General features: G+C 48.9%; 1 protein-coding gene across 5 annotated transcripts in view; it reads right to left on the reverse strand.

Moving 5' to 3' along the window:
• Positions 1-21,745, reverse strand: part of LOC125948805 (octopamine receptor beta-2R-like) — a 79,765-nt gene that overhangs the window by 5,474 nt on the left and 52,546 nt on the right. For 4 of the 5 annotated variants that reach the window (XM_049675236.1, XM_049675237.1, XM_049675238.1 and 1 more), the window contains exons 4-5: positions 19,504-19,580; positions 1-924 (exon numbers count right to left, since the gene is read on the reverse strand). The exon at positions 1-924 is cut by the window's left edge and continues 8 nt beyond it. In XM_049675236.1, the coding sequence (XP_049531193.1) occupies positions 1-483 (483 nt within the window). In that variant the 5' untranslated portion in view covers positions 484-924; positions 19,504-19,580. The remainder of the gene's footprint in view (positions 925-19,503; positions 19,581-21,745) is intronic. The other variant, XM_049675242.1, reaches the window with a different exon arrangement.

The raw sequence follows: 21,745 nt of genomic DNA on the forward strand, positions 1-21,745 counted from the left end.
CCTATGCCGCTTGACGGAGATGATGACAAGCAGATTGCCGAAGATGGCGGCCACGATGATGAACATCATGATCGAAGCCTTCAGGACGAGCAGCACGACATCGGTCCATTCGCCTCCGTCGATCGGGTCCGTGTCGGAAATGGAGGTACCGAGGGGCGCGGCCGACGAGAAGCCCTGCAGCATTATGTTGCTGCCACCGGACGCGTCAAAGATGGAGAGCGTCTCGGTACTGTCCGGGCCCATACCTTCCGCCGACGCCGTCGATGCCGACGCCAACGCAGAACCGTCCGCCCGTTCGTGGCTAAGATTGAAGTATCCATCGGCGGCAGCGACGGCGGCGGCCGAAGCGGACGGCGAACGGTGGTCGGCCAGGACGCCGAACGAGGACGCCAGCAGGACGGCTGCCGCTGACGAGGAGGAGGAGGAGGTGGATGGGGAGGCGACCATATACTTCGGCGAGTCATCGCTGGAAGGATTCATCATACAGGACGCGGAGCAGCGCGGTGCGCACAGCGGTGCTCCCCGTCCTCACCGACACAGACCCCCCCGGGATCCGAACACACACACACACACACACGTACAAGCGCGCACACACACACACACACTCTTGGAGCACGGAATTCAGTTTCCTAGGCCTCCGGTGCCCTTGTTACACCTTTTGCCTCGACGAAGGAACGACGCCTTTTCGACGATGACGTGGTGCTGCCACTGTTGCTACTACTGGTGCCCGGTGTGAAAGTTTTCTTCGGTGACTCCCAATGGCACGGGACACGTGTAGGCATTGCGTTCGTCTTTCTGTTCACGATGAGAACGACCGCTTTTGCTTTTTACGCTACCATCACGATACACGTCACGGGGGGGTTTTTCACTTTGTTGGGAACACACAACACGGCGCTCGTCACTCGTCCTGGACTGCAATGTAATCTGTGGTGAATGAGAAAAAGGAAGAGAGAACATGGGGTCGTTAATTTAGATACGTCACGCACAATCTCGTTGCAAGCAGGGAATTGAAATGAAAATTGTGAAAAGATGAAGAGTGTCGTAAGGACACGATGCCTTCTTATAAACAACCATGCAATGTTAATGTTAAACTTAACATGTTTAACTAAACAAAATAACTAATTTCATCATTAAAACCCGAGATGGATTCGAGAGTTTAATGAAAACAGTATTCTAGGCTCAGCACAAGAACAATTCTAATAAAATGCAACTGCAACTGAAATGTACGTTACAAGCATTCTCATTCGATGTTCGATGTAGAAGCTTCAATGTAAAACTCTTTTCCCCAAGCCAAGCGACAAGTGCAACGACCCCGGGGCGTGCAGGAACAAACCGTACGCTACATTAAATGCCGATTTGACGAACTGCGCTTGCGAACGGTTTGCTGCACTGTATTCGCTCCAAAATGGAAGCGAAAATGGGGGAGCGAGCATCTGTTCATGTTTGATCTACCGTTCTACCTGCAGTTGGTGGTTCAAGTAGCAAGAGAAAACCACCCCACCAGGGAGCCTGGAAAATCTGGAGCCGACGAGGAACGAAGGTATGGTTCGTCTTTGAAGTGACGCTACACTTTATCAAAACTTTAGAACCCCGTGCCCGTCATCTGCTGCTGCTGTTGCTGATGCTCGCCAAAGGCGCTGTGCAGTGGTAGTAGCGGTACCTGCGTCACTGCACCATGCAAGAACCAGTGCACTTCAGTGATTTCTCAACCCGCGGACGTTGGTGTAAGGTTGGTTTGGCCTTTTGCATACCGGAGTTGGAAGGAATTCTGTAAAAGTAGGTCGATAGAACGAGTCAGGTGCACTTGTGACATGAAAAGAGGTCGGTTTCAGGGCATGTACGGTTAGCTTTAGGGTTGTGGCTGGCTCTTATAGCAGCTCTCTGCTTGCTCAACAGATATCATACAGCATACCGAGTCCCCCCGTTCCATCGAATACTGCTGTACGAGCCAGAAAATGAAAGAGTTTTCTTTAAATTGTAAAGGGAGCACAATCATGATCAGCATCTGCAGATGCTCAGTGCCTGGATGGGCAGCAGACAGCTAAGTATCTCATTAGCAAAGGACGGCACACTATTGTTATCGAATCGAATCTAAAGATGCCAAGTATTGCTTCGGAGAAAAATGGGATTCTTTTGAATCGGTATCTCCCGCGGTTCGTTGCAATCGAATCAACAAACGGAATCGGACAACGGGATCCACTAATTCTCCTGCACTCATTACACAGAGCTAATGAGCTCTCCAAGCTTCAACAAGACATCTTCAATTATCGTGCTCGGTTTGGTGGAATCAGGAAGGAAATCATTACGGGAAGTATTTCAATTTCAAATACTGCAGCAGAAGCAGCAGCAGCTTATCAGCGATCCTCTGGAAAAGGGGTTGGCGGGTCCGTTTGCTGCTGGCTAGCCAATCCACCAGACCCTCAGAAAAGTACCGCTTTATTCAAAGCATCATTTAAAACATCGCAAGAATCTCTCAATCCAGAGCATCCCCTAGAGTTCCCTAGGGAAATTGCAGTAAATTGCGGTGCATTGAATGAGCGGTTCCGTCACTCCATTCCAACGGTCTGCACCGTTCCCTCGCTCGCTGACGTTTCGTTTTATTTCCTTCAGCTTCATCTTAAATGCAATCAAAGGGTCGTTAGCATCGGGTTCGCTCCCGTTCTCGGCTCGTTTTAAAGAACCTTCCAGCTGCTATTTCTATTTCGTTTCCCCGGCCGGAGGGGAGTAAGTTTCACGATGCTCCGTGTTGCTCCAAATTGACCAACACGATTTCGCGCTCGGTTAATATGATGTCGAGCAGCTTCCCGGTCGTCCGGTTGTTTGAAGTTCCACCCCAGGGACCACCGGAGCGATCTCACCCAGGGAAACCAATGCGGCAGCATAATGAACGCGTTGCGCATAATTTTTCATCGCAAAAGATAACGATGGCCGTGGCTGCCGTGAAAACGGTGGTTCGGTATTTGCAATGCAGATAATCGTAATAATGTCAGACCAGGCGCTTCCTCTTTTACCAGGACATGTGTGTGTGTGTGTGTGTGTGTGTGTGGAGAGTTTTCCCCCTGGGGGAAGGACAAAACGATGCGAAAGAGACAACCTCGACAACCAGCATCGCGAACGAGAAAAGCGACAAGAAATGGCTGCATCCGAACGAGCAGCATCCATGCTAATGAAGCTACTCTCGGGGGGGGGGGGGGGGGAGGGGGGGGAGGTACAAGCGTAGGTCATGCTCTGCAGCTTCAACGGCGTATGGAGATTAGAGCTGGTTCTGTTGTCTTGCTTTTCATCTCGGCTCGGCTGCCGTGTTTTCGTGCGCATGCACCGCGCATGTGTTGATGGAAAGGATGAAGTAAATTTAATAAAGATCCAGGTCATTGCTATGAATAGGTTATACTAGCTTTTCGCTTTAGCATCTCAAACCCAAAAGCTGCTGCCAAGTTAATGATTCTTCTGTGAGCATAATTACAATCCCCATTACCATTGAATGGTTTTGAATAATACAAAAAAAAACGTTTTCCTCTTTTCCACTCATTTTCGGACACGAACGAATGGAAGCAAATCGGTCCTTAAACGAAGCGAAGTAAAAGGAAATGAAACAGAGCACAAATAGGTTGGTTAGCGTAATTACGTGACTTGTTCTACGGTTGATAATTTTTTCCCTTTCACCTCTACCTCCCAAAAAAAGGTAGCACTTCACGGCTGACGGATACTCGAGTACTTCTTCCTCGCGTTCTGTTTCTCTTTTTCTTTCGTTTCTTAAATTCGTTTCACGCGTTTTTTTAATATCCTCTCCGGACACTCTACAATAGGACACCGGATTCGGGCGACAAACCGTGTCGTTTTGCCGTCCGGTAACCTTGCTAGCACGGTACCTGCTCAGTACGTGTTCGACCTCTTCGACGCTCAAAAGCGAAAAGCTCATCAGTCGATGCCAGGGCAGGTGGCCGCAGCATCAGTCTTTGGATTCTAAGCGCAATACCCACGCGGGTGAAAATGAGGCAAACGTGAACCGGAGTGGACCGGAGAAGCAGCCATCAGGTGGCATATCGGAGTAAAAACAAAAAATGCTTGTCACATTCGCACCCTGTTTGGCCAGGTGCTGTTCTGCTGTAGCTCCTTGCCATAGCTCGGCACGCTCAAACCGCCCGAGGTGTGGCACGTACTTCCGGTCGCCGTCTGTCACGACGAAGCTGTTGCCGTAGCATTTTCGCTATCGCAAAGCGCTAGACATTCTTCTCTTCTTTTAGTTTCTTCTGTGTCTTTTCTTTTCACTTCCGTTGCGTGATACCGCGAGGGGGTGGTGAAAAGTCAACAAAAAACAATCAAAACCGTGGGTGGTAGCGAAATCAAACGCAAAAGAACGAACCACCCCCACTGCCCCAACAATGACAGGCGGAAGGCAAACAGCAGGTGAAAGCTTCTTTTCTTTGCCCCAAGCCAAGTGACAGTTCAGGTGTTCCGGGAGGTTCGTGTACGTGTCGAATATGGTACGCAACCAGCCGGTGTTGTTTCCAGTTTCGGCTGGAGATAAATTGAGAGCCGGAAAACCTTTCTCTTTTTTATGTCCGTTTTTTCCCAAGTTTTCCCGTTTAAATGATTTTTTTTCTTGGTTAAAACAAATATGGTGCTTCCAATTTCCAAAACTGGAAATTTTATTTTATGCGAAGAGGTAGATAATGTTGGGATTTTCCATCAAAACATATTGGGGTTCTTAAAGCCTTCGCAAAATGAATGCTTGTTTGTAAGATTTATAAATTTTTTTCAAATATCTATTGCAAAATGAGTCAAATTTTGAGACAACCCTAAGCAAAACCGGCCATGCACGTCTTCACTGACTCGTGGATAACATAAAGACAAACAATATTATTCCAAAACATTCATTAGCAAAGTAGATTCCCATCATAACTACAAACCTACAATTCTATTTGCTTTTTTAACACATGCAAGAACGGACGAGCCGTATGTTTAACTCTATTTACTGTTCAAGTTTAAAACACTTCATTTTTACAGCAAATACGATATTATTTAGAAGATATTGGATTAAATTTGTTTGTAACTATTTTTAAATCAATATCAAACACAATTCTCCTTAAAACATTTTGCCAATTTAATTGATCGATGATTATAAAAAAAATTGTTTGTAGTCGCAAAATTTCGGAAATGGATAAGATCTTGTCATGACATCAATGTTGTTTACCAGCATCATTGTTCCTTACCCCGATTTGTAAACAAAGAGCAACATTTTACACAAAACAACAAAATTCAAACAAACATACTATTGAAATATGTTCCTCTCGATAATCGATGACAGCTTCACATCAACGGCGCCTAAACAGCCCCAAAACCGGGCCAGAATATAATAATCGGATCATCATCACCCCGATGGCTGCCAAAACCAAACACAACAATCGCATGAGGATCCGCAACCGCAAACAGACGCCCCAAACGCCACACGAGTGATTATTTGGGATCAGTAATTAAACACCATTAACCACGACGAATCACCATCATTCACCCTGAACATTGTTTCCACTTTTTCATCCGTTCACCATCTGCACACCGAAACGACCACCACCACCGGCAGTGGTCACCATCGGCCATCGGGTCGCACATCACATCAAGTGCGGCCACTAACCGTATCGTACTCGAGCCGCGCTCGATCGGGGCACGGGCAGCTGTGAAAATATCGGAATCGTTTAACAAATAGAAACGTTCCGTTGAACGTATTCATTCATTTACCGAGCTACACCCGGGGCCCGGTGCCCACCGATACACGTGAGCCAACCACAACCGGCCACAACAGCAACGCTGGCCGACGATTTGGAAAAAGAGAAGAAAAATCATGTGGCACTATGCGCCGCTGAACGATTTGCCTTGGCGTACGATGTGACCGAGGCCGGGAATCCCATTGTCAATGGGCTTGGCCTGGCATGCGAATCTCCGACAACCGCCCAAACACACACACACAGCATGAACGACACAGAGACTAGGCATTGAGCCATTGGGCATCGGCTCGCCTGTGTGTGTCTCGAACAAACTAGACACAAAAGTGGAGGTCGCGTTTTTAAAATTAGAAACCAATTTGAAAAACCATGCACACCGCACACCCCGGTCCGGCCGCTCCCTTCACGCGGCCTTCGTCTATGATGGCCGGAGTGGAAGACGAGACGAGAGGTAGACAGGAGGGGTAGACACTAAAAATATCGAACTCAAAAGTGAAACCGAAAATCGATGTCGCACCGTAGCATCCTCAACCCCCCAATCGACGGGCCGAAAACCAGTGGCAGTGGCCTCGAAAGAACCGATCGAAACGAGTCCTTGCCGTTCCGTCCGACATGCCCCGACATGCTCGGTCGGGAGGACGGTGAGACGGGCTGTTGTTGCTGTGGAGGACGGATTGTTTGGGGTTTTCGGGAGTTGGAGTTGGACGACGATGTTTCGGGTTTGTTCTCTTCACCTTCACCCCATGGGAGTGAGGACCCTGCTCTCCCTCCCTGCGGACTATGGCTGTGTGAAATGTGAAACACAAATTGAGAACAAAACGGTCTGACCACCCCATGTGGGGCCATACGTGGGTCCGGTCGAGTCGAGTGCGACGTAAAAAGGCAAAACAAAAGCGAAAAAAAGAACGGGAAAACAAAATCCGGACTAGAACATGTAGAATGCCAAAACGCTGGTGGCGAGGTGGCGTGTTTCGGATTCTCGTTCTACGAAATGACAAATAAATCGTCTAAGGTACGCGAAGCATTTTCATAACACAGACACAAATACACCCGATCTACTCGCTTATGGCCGTCAGGTGGACATAAAACCGGACGCGAGAAGTGGCGCGTGTTTGAAGAAATGTTTTACATTCGTCTCCGCGCAAAGGTTATCCTATTTTTTTTCTTCTTGTTTAACGATTTCCACGCGCCATTTAAATGGCACCAGCACGTTAAGCAGTAGTTTGTTAATTGAAACAATAAAAAGTACATAAAAAGAGGCTCCTCAGCACACCGGTGGTTAGTGGCAATTGTACGTAGCACGAGGCAGCGAAACGAATATCAAGCACCAAAAATCCACTTCCACTAAGGGCTGGGCATTCCAATTTCACCGCAAAAGCTGTACGCTAGCGCCTGGCGCTGGCATCAACTTATGTTCACTATGATACTGGCTGCGCATATTGATTGGCTCCTCGCTCGACAAGCACCGGTACGATCACGGCTTGAACGGTTCGCCATGGCTGGCATGCAGTTGACGTTGCACCACTTGACGACCATCGACGGGAGAGAGAGAGCGAGAGGTTGTTATCGACGATGAGCAGCAGTATGAGCATCGGTATCGAATGCTTCATGCTGTTATGCGATGCATTCAGCTCCAGCACCAGGTGGTGCCCCGGGGATTCAATCTCAATTCCTTTCGAGCACTACCTTTTGATCACTACGATAATGCAGTTTGCATCCTACATCCTGACCACACTGCGCGGACGATGCTCGAGAGGGGGAGGGTGTCTGTTGGTTCACCCACTCGGAGTTCGTTCGAGCGTTTAGTGGGGTTTATGTGTGAACTTTTCACACCGCCATTGGCCCACCTGGCTGTCGATGATGCCTTGCATCGGAACAAACTCCGATTTTATCGTTCAAGTGTGTAAGTGAAGTAGTGGAACAATTGAGCATCGAGATTTGAATTTGCAGTTTATCTCTCTGCGATAGACCGGTTTGTCGGCCAGTATCGGGATCGAACATAATGCACAAACCCTCGTTCCTCGTTGGCATTAGTATCGGCATACCAGTGCCACCAGCATCACGCCATTCACATGATGCACCGCTGGTCTCACGTGAGGCTTCCCCGATGTCAGCTTCCTCGGCGCCGGCGATTCGAAATGCTGTCCCTTCCCGTAACACCGGTACACTGATGATTGACCACCGATCGACGATCGCTTGTTGAAGAATGAGGCGCTATTTTTAACAGCAACCGGCTACAAACGCGCCATGACCATCAGCATCATCATCATCTCGATCATCGGTTGCGGCTCAAGTGCAAGATCACTCGTCACTCGGTTCGCGGTCGCGCAAAGATTTTTGCGAATCACCCCCAACCCGCCAGCGACTAATCGACGTCATGGACGACGGAGGAGGTGTCATCGCGGTCTCGAATGTGAAGAGCATTTGCGGCGCTGCTGACTGTTCGCGCACATTTCAACACAAACTTTCAAGCAGCAAGCAACCAAAGCAGCGAACCATTACCGAAAAACCGTCCATTTCGTCCGAAATGGCGCATTATCATCGGTGGGAACCGGACGTTCGAGTGTCCAGCACGCACGCGGTCACTGGCGGATGACAAATGACGACAAACAGAGCGTTTCGGAGTGAGCTAATGCTTCGCTTTTTTTTTGCGCATATTTTTAGTTTCTTGGCCAGGCCGCACCTGTGTGTACCTCAAAATAGGAACGCCGGAGGAGGAGAAGGAGGATCTGAAAATCCATCCCGGGTCAGGGGAAGCAATCTTTGCAGCATAAAATGTGCGCCAATCGGTTGGTGAAGGCGAGGCTGTTGCTGGTGACGGATTCCATTCTATTTGTCTCGTTGATCGAACGCTATTTATTTGTGGTCGTGAGAGGGATGGAGATTGAATTTTCTTCGCAAGAGAACTCTCAATCCCCCGGGGAGTGGTCGCTGGGTCGTTGACATGGGCCATTGGGATTGAATCTTCTTCCTTCCTTGCGTTTGATAAGCAATTTCGACGACGAATTATTGATTCATCGATCAACCTCAATCAGCATCACTATCCGGGGCGACCGAATCCTGCCGACCATCAAGTATGCTGCGAACGCCCTTTGGTTATGCTCCTAACGACGCGCCTACCGACCGCAGCGCACGCAACGTGGATGGATCGACCTACATCCAGGATAGAGATCGATCAATTTGCATCTCGAATGCTAAAATGCGAATCATACAGAAGCATACCGAGGCTAGAGGGGACGTGCGGGAGTGATAGGGAGCCAGTAATTACATTCCTGTGCCAGCATGCCATCGATTCGGGGCAAAACCGTTTCGGTATGGAAATCGATAAGTCTACCATTCGTTCGTGCGAGCGCCGGCGGTACACGGCAGGATACGAGGTTTGGGGGGACAGAAATGAGGGACAGAAGCATGCACGACGCGGATTCGGTTCGCCTTCTATTGCCCCATTTCCGTACCATCCAGCTGACAAGCCATCGGGATGCGTGTTCATAATTCATGGATTAATCCAGACAAAATGGAATTCAGTTCCTCCTTGCTCCTGGCCCTGTGGCCACCTGTGCGGTGTGTGTGTGTGCGGCTGTGCTCCTGGCCTGTAGCTTAATCTCACCGCGAACACACACCATCACCGGCCAGAACGATGCCAAGTCTCGGCGTTGGTGGTCGTTCCAGTTCGGTGAGTGCTCCCGTTCCGATGCCAAGTGTTAAATCTTGCGAGAGAAGCTCCGGAACAACTTGCCACAAATCAATAATCGATGAGCTACTCTCTCTCTCTCTATTCCTCCACTAAACACACACACACACACACAGACTGTTTCCCGTAGGAAGGAACAGGAAGTTCGTAAAGACGCAAAAAAGGAAGTGATTGACTGACGGGAAACTAATGTTCCCGGGGGTCGGAATCATAAGTTCAGGTCTGCGGCTTATCGTCTTATATAGTACGGCGCGGTGGTGCACACCACACGCCTGACTTATCGTGGCGACTTGTCCCGGTTCTGCAGCAGGTACCAAAGTTTTATTGGAAAACTTGGATCTAAGTCGAGCCAAACGAACGAAGCTCTGCCTAGTAGTTGGGGGATTGGATTGGGATCCCGCGGTGTGGTGGAGGCGTAAGGTGAAAACTTCCAAAATGCACCGGCACAGGCGGCGTACCGAGGGAACCATCCATCTCCGGTGTACAGACCATACCTTGTTGGTAGTGTTTTAGTTTTGTTGCAAACCATTTTCCAACCGAAAGAGTGCATCGATCTTGCGGTACGGGAAATCGTGCAAAAGGTTTAGCACACAGTGTGTCTGTGTGTGTCGGTATGTCGGCTGTAATTTAATTACTCTCGGGGAAATGGAACCACCTGTTCCATCTGGTGCCGCTGGGTACACGAAGCTCGAACACGAGACGTTGGCATTGCAGCGTTTTGCACGTTTTCGCCTTTGACCGTGTGCTCCGTGCTGCACTATCCGGCAATCATTCAAGGGAAATCGTTTCAAATTTCATACAACGCTGCGCTGCGGGTGGGCTGGGAATGTGGGAAAGGATGTTGTTTACTGCCGGTGATTTCAAGACGGGCGGCAAAATAATTCACGAAATGAGTTTCATCTTTCCACGCCAACGGTTTGTTATTTTACGGTTCGCAACACAAACAATCGAAACATCGTGGAATCGTATTGCGGCGTTCGCGAAAGTTGAAAACAGCGCGTCCTCTTGATTTAGGGAAGAAGGGTTAGACATTTTTCTTTCGAACAACATTTCGCTGCCAGCATAAATACGCTCGGATGCTTTCGGTTTTGGAATGCTACCGTCAACTCATCATAACTTTACGCAAATGGAAGGAGGCTTTGAGAGGAGATTATAAAAAAAATGAAGCTTTCAAACACTGTCCACACTGTGTATCGATAACAAATTACGCATCGATCATGGAAAACATCACCCCAAGTGGTAGTTAGCGAATCGATTAGCATGAGCGAAGGTTAATGTGCGAATAAATCCATCAAACTCCCACCGGGATCACTCCGGGATAACGGTCTCACCGGGATGTGTCGCTTGGCGTTTTTCGCAGCAAAAACCTCAACCTCAACCACTGCCCGTAGGACCGTGCGAGATTTATCGCACAATAAATGCTCGATGCACCGATGGTGCGGTGCATGCATCAAACTCTCGCGAGTAATTGCGGTGTTTGCGGTAAGTGCGCGGCTGCTGCTGCTGCCCCGTTGGTGCTGCGGCCATTGCGAGCTTTCGAGGCTAATGCGCCGACAATCGGCGTCGGTCTGAAGTCGGTCGCCGATTTTGGAATCGAAGAACGATCGATGCTAACGTCACTCACTCTCTCTCTCGCTCTTCATCGCCACCTACCTTCAAACAATCCATCATTTGCAGGGCCATCGGATGGCGACTCTGGCTCATCACTCTGGTGCCATTATCGCACCGTTCGCGGAAATATGGTGAACGTGGGGACAGCAACAAAAACGTACGCCGCACTATTAATCACTGAGCTCCATTTCGAGACAAACCGAGTGGACGGAATGGTAATAGGAAGGCCATAAAATGTGCACAATCTCTCTGCTGATGCTCGTTTCATTTTTTTTATTACCTTTGCTTCGCCTTTGTTGTGTTCTGGGGCAGTGGGTTCGACAAGAACAACAACGACATGTTATGGTTTTACCATTGTCGCCTCACAATTCACGCACTGTGTTGTGTGAGTAAAAATCGAACGGAAAATTATGATTCAAATATTGACCAACCTCGCGGAGAGTGATGCTGTTTATATTGTGTTGGTTGGTACAATTTGCAAATGTGCATCCAAATGGAATGATTGTTTGCTTTCCCTTACGTAGTTGACTTTGTAAAGCGAGCTGAGCCAATCCCTACGGGCGGGGTGGTGCACATTTTAAATATGCAAAATGGCTGTCTCTATAACCAGCCATGGGATGCAGTTCAAACAGCGAAAACAATGCACATTTTTTTAATGGGCGATGAATCGGATATTTATATTTCCGTGGAAAGTAGAACAATGGGCTGTTCGCTGATGAAAGCATTGCAGTGCAGGCTTTTTGCGGTAGCGTGATCGGTTGCAAGCGGCCAACAGGGACCGTTGGAAAAAGGGAGGAAATGTTTCCACACAAACGTCCTCGGTAGTCATTTGTTATTTATAATGTAGCTCCCACGGGTGGTAGTAGTTAAATGAGCAACGGCAAAATTAATATCCTTCGTTCGCCAATTGCCGACAGCAGCTGCATCCTGTTGTCACAAGCCACAAATGGTGGACAGAGGACGGTCTTTGATGTCCGCTCTAAACGCTACTCAGTGGCCAATTCATAATGGAGTGAAAGTGGCGTATCATCTGATATGACATTAATTGCTCGACGAATTGAAGAAGATCTCAGCGAAAACAGTATCTCGTCTGCTGTTTACATCTTCATTTTCTCCCTTTTTTCCTTCTCGTCTCTTCTCTAAAGAGGGACACCCGAACGGCCGGCTGGATGAGCTGTGACGATGTTCTAAAACTGGCGGCCATGGACATTTGGTTTTTTAGATGCAACAGAAATATCGTAGCAAAAAAAACGAAACAAAAAAACTCTTCCAAAATCACTGCAAGCGACCCTCGCGAGCGCATAACGATCACAACGGGTTCGGGGACCAGAAGTCACCCATCCATCATCGCCCGAGTGTGAAAACGCAAAAGTTAAACAAACAGACACGCCCCAGACGGAGCATAAGCGTATAAAAAAGCAATTCGACGGAGCAGATCGTAAGGCTCGGTGTGGAAAATGACAAAAAAAATCCCCCATTTCTCAACAGACCTCCTTTCCACTCTCTCTCTCCGGTCACCGAACAGGATTGGAGGATACAGATCGTCTGCACGAGTGGTAATTACTATTGAAATATATATCCACTTATGAAGATAATCCGCGCTGTCCGCGTTGCGATGCGAGTCGCCATTTCCAAGCAAAGCTCGGAGAGGAAGGAAGGGAAGCGGGGGCTGGCCGCTTGGCGCTGTTCCTCCCTCCCTAGTCTAGCGCCTAGCAGCAGCAGCAGCAGCATCGTGCGGACCGAGAAGGTGATAAATTTGCTGCATGTTTAACATTCAAACCATAGACCTGGTGATGGTGGCGGATGGAACGTCGCAAACACTGAGGCCGCTACTAATACGACGTCTGTGTGTGTATGTGTGTGTGTGTGTGTCGTGGGATTTTATTTTTGGACCCGACGCTGCGGGCATCTATTTTCGGACCAGAAACGTGTGCGACGACAAATACCGTTCATATCTCGTGGCGCTGACGGATTCCACCGCTGCCTACGCTCACGCGGTACCGTGCACCTTGCCGGCCAGTGAGCGATGGGCGGTGGGATAGGGGGGAGGGGAGCCTTAGAACGGGGTCATCACTTTGTAGCGTACAATACAGGGCCACGCCACTTGACCAGCGCACGAACGAGCAAATGAGGCAACAATGATCTCTCCAATGCTTTGCTCCGACATTCGGATGCTGATGCGGTAAAGGGCGGTTGTTGTTTCTGTTTTGTTGTCCAATTTATTAATGACCAGCAGGATGTGTAGGATGGGTAGGATTTGCTGTGGCCGGTCTATGGCTTGACCTACCGTAGCAGGTGGTGGCCAGCGTATAAATGATGACCGACCGACCGACCAACCGACCATCTCTGAAGGATTTGGTGTTTGGTTTCTATTCCTTCGCCGAATCCGAGGTTGTTGCCGATACTTGTGGGTATTGTGTCGGCCACACAGAATGTGATACAATCAACAATCGTGTTTGCAAGATGTGTGTGTGTGTGTGTGTGTGTGTGTGTGCGACGAGAATCATGTTCAACAACAACAGGATGGATTAGAGTAGTGCATGTACCGATCTAAATCACCGTTTATCTGAGTGTTTCTGTTGTGTGTTGTTCTGTTGCTGCACCTGTGGATTCAAGCAATGCAGCAGCACAACATAATTGCACCTTTTCCCGAATCCCGCTGTTTCCGATTCCCATGAAGTGACCTTTTCACAAAACCCCCCAAAAAATGGCTCGAAAGCAATCGCAGCACGTTTTCTAGTGCGTCGCGTGGCGATTACCACTCGTAATTACTTTTGGAATGCCCTTTTGCACTGGAAAAAAACGGTACCTACAGTACAGTATCCAATTACTCATTGCGTGCATGCTCACCAGACAAGAGTTAGTTCATTTGTAACCATCGCCGGCACTTTTACCCTTAACGGTGGCGCATTTCATTCCCGAACCTCCGCCCGCATTACGGACGGACGTGAGCGGCATGAATGGTATTGCTAATGTACCAGCACAAACTCACGCACACACACGTGCGCGCGGGCGTGTGGTTGGTGGCCATTCTCCATTCGCGGAAGGATGGACCATTTTCGGGACAATAATTTGCTCGCTACCTTCGCTGCTGTCAGCGGAAAACGACGAGGAGGAAGCTGATACCAAGCGTTGCACTACCACTTGAGTATCGCTTCGCTTGCGTAATGGTGGACGACTTGTTCGACTTGCGGTGCGTGTAGAACGATGGCGGAACAGGAACGGAAAACAATAAGAAATTATTTGAAGCTGGAAAAATGAGCCACGTGTGCGAGACACACAATTGCGCAGAGCATTACTATAACGAAATGGGTTCGTCTTTTCGCCATATTGAGCTGCACAGAATGGCCCCTAACGATCGCGCATCGGCACACGTTTGGACGCTTCTCGCTCCTGGAACGGTAATATTCCGAATAGCTCAATTATCGAAACGCTTTTATCGGTGACGGGGAGGAAATTGCGTTCATTTTCCCCTGGGTTCAAACGATCTAATTATGTTTTTTTCGGGATTGCTTTGAGTAATTCATTAATATTCAATAACTTCAAACAATATTCAATTTCGCTCCGAATCGATATTGTACTGCGGGAATGAGATGCCATATTCTACATAAATTTGAATAAAACAGTTGACGCACCGATCGGTTTTAATTCCATTTGAAATGTTAATAACTCCTCTCCACCTCTCCCCCGCCCCGTGTAGCGTCAATCTGCGTCACATTAGTGATAGTGTCATGCATGAAATTACGCAACAAACCATTCGCCGCCTCCGCTCCGGCCGCAGAATACATATAAAGCTTTCGTCGAAACCGGAATCAATATTTCCAATTAATTGAACATCCGCCTCTCATTCTAATCGATGTTCAAACGCGCGTAAATTATAACTATCGGGCACCCGGGGGGGGGCTGATCAGCTGCCAACTAGCGTCAAATGGTGACGTGCATGTGTATTTGCGGAAAATGGTTCCATTCCCTTCCACTTGCCGCTGGACGGGAGAGCTTAATTGGTTGGACGATTGCAAGGGAGAAGCTTGATGGTGTTGGGGGTGTTTCACTCGAAATTTATAACCTTTTGTTTGAGCGTACAACGTGAGCAACATGACACAATAGACGGACAATGGAATGGATTGAGCACATCATCGCCAGCAGCCTTGCATAAAGGATGGAGGGCTATTCGCAACATTGAAAGCGAGCGGAAAAGCTTATTAGCTCAACACCTGCCGTGACCACCAGCACCCGCCCCATTTCATGCTCACCCCTTTCCCCTGCCTCGAGCAGCAGACATTTTCGGCGCGGCCACTTTTGCGAAATAATTACTTCGCATCATTATTCATAATGGAATTTCTGATTTTCGCTCACACATAATCACCCCCTGGATGGTCCGTCGGTCTGTCGGTCGGTCCGTTGGTCGTTCGTTCGTTCGTTCGTTTATTGTTCTTTGCCTCGTCCTGACCTGACCGTTCGCACACGTCAACAGGCAAGACATCAACGGCAGACAACCGTTGGTGTAGGTTTATGGGAGGTAGCTGTAGAACCCCTACACACACAGCCACAAGCTACGAAAGTGTGATGCGACACATTTGATGTCTCATTATAGCGTCTGGTGCAGTAATAAAACAACTGAAATCTTAAAACCCCCGGCTTCACAATTAATATGGTCACACTGGACACACACACACACTAACACTCACGCACTAACAGCACTCGACAGCTACTGACGGTGGTTCGTGGGGTGCTTCGGTGTTTTTCCGAGGTCCCGGGTTGGTGCTTGCTTGCTTGCTTGCTGCACTAAAAGTGACAGCTTATTTTGCCGCCTTTCGCACCTTCCTTGCACCGGGGAGGGGGAAGAGAAAAGCAAACCGCACCACCCAGCATCCCGAAGCTTCAAACAAAGTTCCGGCAAGATTCCGGTGCACAAAGGATGGGAGAACCAAAAAAAAAAAAAGAAAAGCAAACAGTACACGGCCCTACACCGACGTCAACTGCCCAGCAGGAGGTCCAGCGTTGTGGTTTTGGTGCTGGGGCCGGTCGCAACCACAAGTACAACGTTGCGCAGTAGTTGCGAGGGGAGCTGATGAGAAGGTGGAGGGGCAAAGAAATTAATTTATGGCTTTTGCTGCTCGTAAGTAAGTGGCTTCGAGTGGCAGAAGTGCGGGCTGTTGTGCGGGATGGCCAGATCATAGCCACTGGAAAATGTTGGCTGGTCGGTTGGTTGGTTGGAATTGATTGGCTAACTTTTTTAGTCAGATTCGCAGCGGCACCAGCTACTATCAGCACACCAGCCCTTCCCTCCCGGTATGTGAAAATTGGTCATCAAAAGTACGATAATGAAGAGCGCCAGCACCGCCGGGTTGCGGTTTGATAACTATTTAGAAGAAAATATCTTTCATAAAACTTTCCCTGATTGGTCTCGGTTGAATTCTGCAGCCTCGCAACTACTCGCACAGTTGCACAGTGGTACTCCTAGCGGTAGAAGTTGGTTTCTTACGAGGAAAAACCCATTAGCCTCTAAGCATTCGACTGGAGAGAGAGAGAGAAAGAGAGGGAAAGAGTCAGTTCTTGGTCCAACGGAAAGGGTTTTCCTTCGACCGAAGCCATTGTTGGGAGGTGAATTTGAAGAATCCGTACGATGGCGGTTGCCACGGGTTTGTGGTTCATTTTTGTGGGGTCCAACCGGCAGGTGCCACAACGGAAATCGATCCGGACCATCCGGGACCACAAGATGGCTTCATGATCCTACCGTTCTCATGCTCCGCGCCACCGGCTTGGAGCAGCGAGTGAACCGAGAATGTCTTTTAAATAACTTCCCTTTCCCGGGAACGGTGTAAGCTTAGAAGGACATCCACACGCACACACACACACCCGGTTCTTGGCCTCTGCCGGTATCATTGCATTAAGGTAAATTACTTAATTCAATCGCTCCGAGAGCGAAAGGCGGAATCGTACGATTACACAAAAGGCTTCGTGGCAATAGGAGGACTCTCCTCCTCCTGGATCTGGCCGGAAGCCGGAAAATTATCGAGAGACGAGCACGAGGCGAATAGTGCTCGGTTGCGGTTGGTTGATATCAAGTTTTCTTCCTTTCAAGGATGCGACCGGACTGGACACTGCTGCTAGATTGAGCGGTCTCGATAAGCGGTGAGCAGGAGTTGCAAAGCGAGAGAGCATCTTCATCGATTCATCAGGATACGGTTGGTTTCCGGCGCCTGGCCTGGGATACATCGTTCGCTGTTAACCACTTCTTTCTAGTGTAGTCCGCAGCTGTGGCTTTTCTTTCCTTTCCTTCTTGCTTGCTTATTACTTATTTATGAAAAGTGCTCTAAACTCGAACCCACGGGACACTCCGTTCCACTCCGATCCGAGGTGGTTGGTGGAAAGGGCACCGGGGAATTGTTTGAAATTCAATTTCTACCTCCAATCCCGCCGACCTCACCCATTGTGGTCTCTGGACTCCTGCAAGTGGTGGTGCAAAATGGTTTTTTGGGGGGAGAGTTTAACGAGCACCAGAAACTATGCGGCAAGAAATATTTTTCAATTGTTGCTCGAAAGTTAGCGAATGAGTTGGTGCAACCATAACTGATTCAAGCATTACATGTTTTAGACACTCTGATAAGTTGAATACAAACGAACTTTGAAATACTTGAGTAAGTGTTTGTCATGTCAAGAGCTTGCTGGAGCTTATTCGGAATAAGGGATGCACTCACTTAACAAGTGAGTTGATTTCAAGAAGTGACTATCGCAAGTAATGCCAGGAATGTAGCATTCTTGTTAAGCGAATTACTCCGGTAATCCTATTACGTCTTCTCGTGGGTATTGTATTATCGTCATTAATACGATTAACCTACGTCGCCGACAATGCTTCGATTGACGTACACCAAGCAGAAAGAGGGCAGAGAACAAAATTCTCTGCGTCACTCAGCTTCTCTCAGAATAAACATCATGCGAAGGATTTAACCTTCTGTAATCATTGTTCCTTCATTCCATTCGTGTATTCAGACCGTTCAACGACATTTGATTCGAAAATAGCAACTAAACGGTGAACAGCAACGAAAGAGCATCCTTATGACAGTGACCGAAGTACCTAAACCCAAGAGCATCGACTCTCTTTAGCTGCCATTTTCCACTTTTGAAGTCTCCCAAATGAGATTCCACATAAAAGAACAATGTATTGTAGGATGTGGATGTGGGGAACATTAAATAACTTCCAGCTCACCTGTCCCCGATACAAGGGACATCTAAGTTTTCCAACATTTTCCGTGCAACACTGAACAATGTCCCGGATAAGGTACTTCAGGGCCCGCACTTCTCCACAACCCACTTGACAGCATTCTCTGGCTTCCTCTGTAGTTCTTTCCCCTCAACGGAGCGGAGGTTCTTGTTAAAATGTTTTCCCCTCCTTTTCCTCCTCCTCCTCCACCGCTCGTCTCTCGGACGGGCTGCGCAAACATCGAAACACTTCGAGTCAATTTGTGCTGGCACCGGTCCGGAACACGCCAATAAGCTTAGTTATTTTTCATCTGCCACCGAATCGGCGCGGGAATATAGCGCCCGCCGTGGGGCCTGGTGGTCACCTTGCAGTATCGTGGCAAGTCGCCGGTTGGACGGAAGCCCTAGGGACCCATGCAGGACTCCGGGACGGTGGCAGTCTAATCTGTTTGCAAAGGTAGCCACGCCATCAGCAGCAGCAGCGGCAGCAGCAGCATCTACAATATGCCTCTTGAGACATTTATCCAGCGTGCGCTATTCAAAGTTTGTTGTTCCGAGGGCCGGGATCCAAGGAGGCCCTTTCCAACCGATGGGCTGCCATCGACAGAGGGCGAGTCTCAAGGATGTCCTCTCGTGGTGCCTCCGGGCACACCGGCTCCGGAAACACCGGCCGATTGTGTCACGCACAAGATGATACCGCCACCGCGTTCTGCGTCTCTGTTCCAACCATGTTGGACCAACCGGCCTGGCCAGGCTTTGCACCTTTTCCACCGGCGGGAGACACACGCGCAAAGGGCTTTCCAATTTTCGCCACAACACAATACCCAGAACAGCATGCTGGGCGCGTTTTCGTTGCTTCCTTTTTGGCTCCAGACAAAGCCACGGATTCTGGGTGTATTGTTCTTTCCAGGAGGAAAACGCAAACACACATACACATAGACACCGAACACTGGCGGATTCGTAAGAAGGCTCGATGGCACCGAACCTCTCGGTCTCGGGAGGGACTCGAGACACTGCACGAGAATGTATCAAATTTCCGGGCAACCGTAGACCGAACACGGCGCGTCACTTATTACATCCGGTCAACCCCTCTTAAGAAGGATGAGAAGGAGGTGAAGAAGGAGGAGGACTGGCGAGGTGGCAGCATCAACGAGCACCATTTGTCACTGTCATCGACCGCTTCGTGCTTTTGGAGATGGAACACGCACCACCGTACCGCACGGCCGGAAGAAAAAGAGCAAACGGACGAAAAATGGCCAACAACAAATCTGCGCTTACCTTACGACCTTCGGTGTCGCGTCACCACCAATCGCACTCCACGGTTACTAGATCGCCTCAGCCGTATTATTGTTCGCCTGTTGGAGGGAGAATGGAGACAAAAAAAGGTGAGTGGCGAGTGGTGGTGAAAGTGGTGAACGTGGTATTTGAAGCTGGTGTTCAAACGGATCGGTTTCGTCCCCGATGAAGCCCGTACCGGTGGCGCAACAGCGGAAGCATCCAATCGACAATCAAAGTAGCCTGCTAAGCGTGAAATCTTGATTGATGGTTGCGGAATTAAGTGTAAACAAATTATGGGAGCCGCTACGCTCGAGCTCAACCGTCAACCAAGGACGAGAAGCAGTCAATCGCGTTGTTGTTGTTGATTTGACTGCCCGGCACGGTTCCGTTCCCGGTTGTAACGGAACGCGGAATCTATTGTTTCAACAATTCATGTTGCTGCTGCTGCTACGGCTTCTATTATCTAGCCGTATTGCTACCTATCAGCAGCATCGTTTGCATCATCATCATCATCATCTTCAGCAATCGCTCAGGGAGTTGCGGCTGTCAGGACGCACCGCCATTTGCTGACAGCAGCTGCTCTTCCTGCGTTCAGCTTGTCAAGGACACGAAGCCAAACCAAGCGACAAATCAAGCGAAACGACAACCAGGCCGTCCAGCGGCAATGCGCTAAATGAAATAAAAAGAAATCCAAAGATGCCGCCGCATGGCCCCGCCTGTTGGTGGGTGTTGGGGGTGGTTGAAATATGTCGCACCGGTTTATCTTCATTTCGTGTGCAAAATCACACAAACGGAGATAAATGTCCAATTTTCAGCTGGCAAACGGCGAGATGGATGAGCGTGACTTCCGTGATGTTGTTTCGGTCCAGGAGTTTTGCTGGTGGGTTGATAGTAGCCACAACAGTAACCGATAGCAGGCAAGATGAGTGCGCGCGAATTACGTCGCGAATGTTTTCCGCTTTTCTACGCGTCGGGAGTTCCGCCATTCCAGCCGTTCGCGTAAATGCCATTTGTTTTACTTTCATCCAAGAGGGAAACAAACTACGACCGTCCAGAAGTCACTCAGCGCCATCGCAGAGCGCAGTCTGTCAGTTATTCGGCCAGGGAATTTACGATGCCTGCGTAAAAGTAGTTCATTTGACTGATTTTCTTTTTCGCTCGTCCCTTATTGTTGTTTAGCCTGGTGGACATCTTCGCATTGACCCACTTTTTCGGAGGCTACCTGTCGCACGCCAAAACACGGAGCGAACCGCTACGCCTTGTCGACTGGCCTATAAAAGATGGAGCACGCTAACTTGTTCAGCGGAGGCGAAGAACCGTATTTGCCGTGGACGGAAAGAGGTTTGGATGAAAGTTTGGTTGGAATAAAACTGATGCAAAAGCACCATTTGCTGCAATCAAAGGTACAGAGCAGGCACACCGTATTTATTTGTTATGTTCAACACAAAACTTGAGAATCCTAGCGTGGACGGAGATGTTTAAGGAATAACAGACAGAACAATCTGTTCGTCAGTTTTATATCCTCAAGTTTTCTCATTACGCTGTCGCCTATTGTTTGTGAGCCTATTGCATGCTTTTGGGACTTTGATTATCACAAATCCTTCTGCTTACCAACCACTGCGCTCATGCTACGCAAATACATCTATTCAAATGCTCATCTTGTCACACAGAAACGCTCGTCTACGATAACGACTTTCGGCGAATTTCCACGAACAGATGCTTTCATGGCTCTAGCTCGATTATCGGGTGGAATTTTCATAAGCAGCACGATTCCGAATGCTTATCTTTATGCCTTTGACACACAGACGGGGTAGGAAATCATCATCTTTCATAAGGCAGCATTGCATAACCGTTGCTGAGCCGAAAACTCCGCTCTACTGGCACGGTGCGGTAATGTCTAATGCCTTTCCAAGGAGCGGCAGGTGGAAAAACAGATTTTCACCTGCAAATAGTGATGACGCATGACGACGACTTCTGCGCGCCGAAAACCCGGTACCCGATAAGCGTCTAATGCGTCCGTAATCGTGGTTAGACATCGTTCGAATCGTCTTCATCGTTGTCGTCGGCATTGCTGTTGTCGGTATGTCGTTGGTTTGCCGCAGAACATTGCAGGTCGCGTCCGGAGTAGAGGGGCCCGTGGGGCGGGGGGGTTCGAATGAGTCAGCCTAATTGCTGTACTAAAAACGCGACGTGACAATCAAATTAGTTCGTGATGGATCCGCGAACCATCGAGCGACAATCG

This window comes from Anopheles darlingi, chromosome 2 (assembly GCF_943734745.1).
Source record: "Anopheles darlingi chromosome 2, idAnoDarlMG_H_01, whole genome shotgun sequence".
In the NCBI taxonomy this organism is placed as follows: Eukaryota; Metazoa; Arthropoda; class Insecta; order Diptera; family Culicidae; genus Anopheles; species Anopheles darlingi.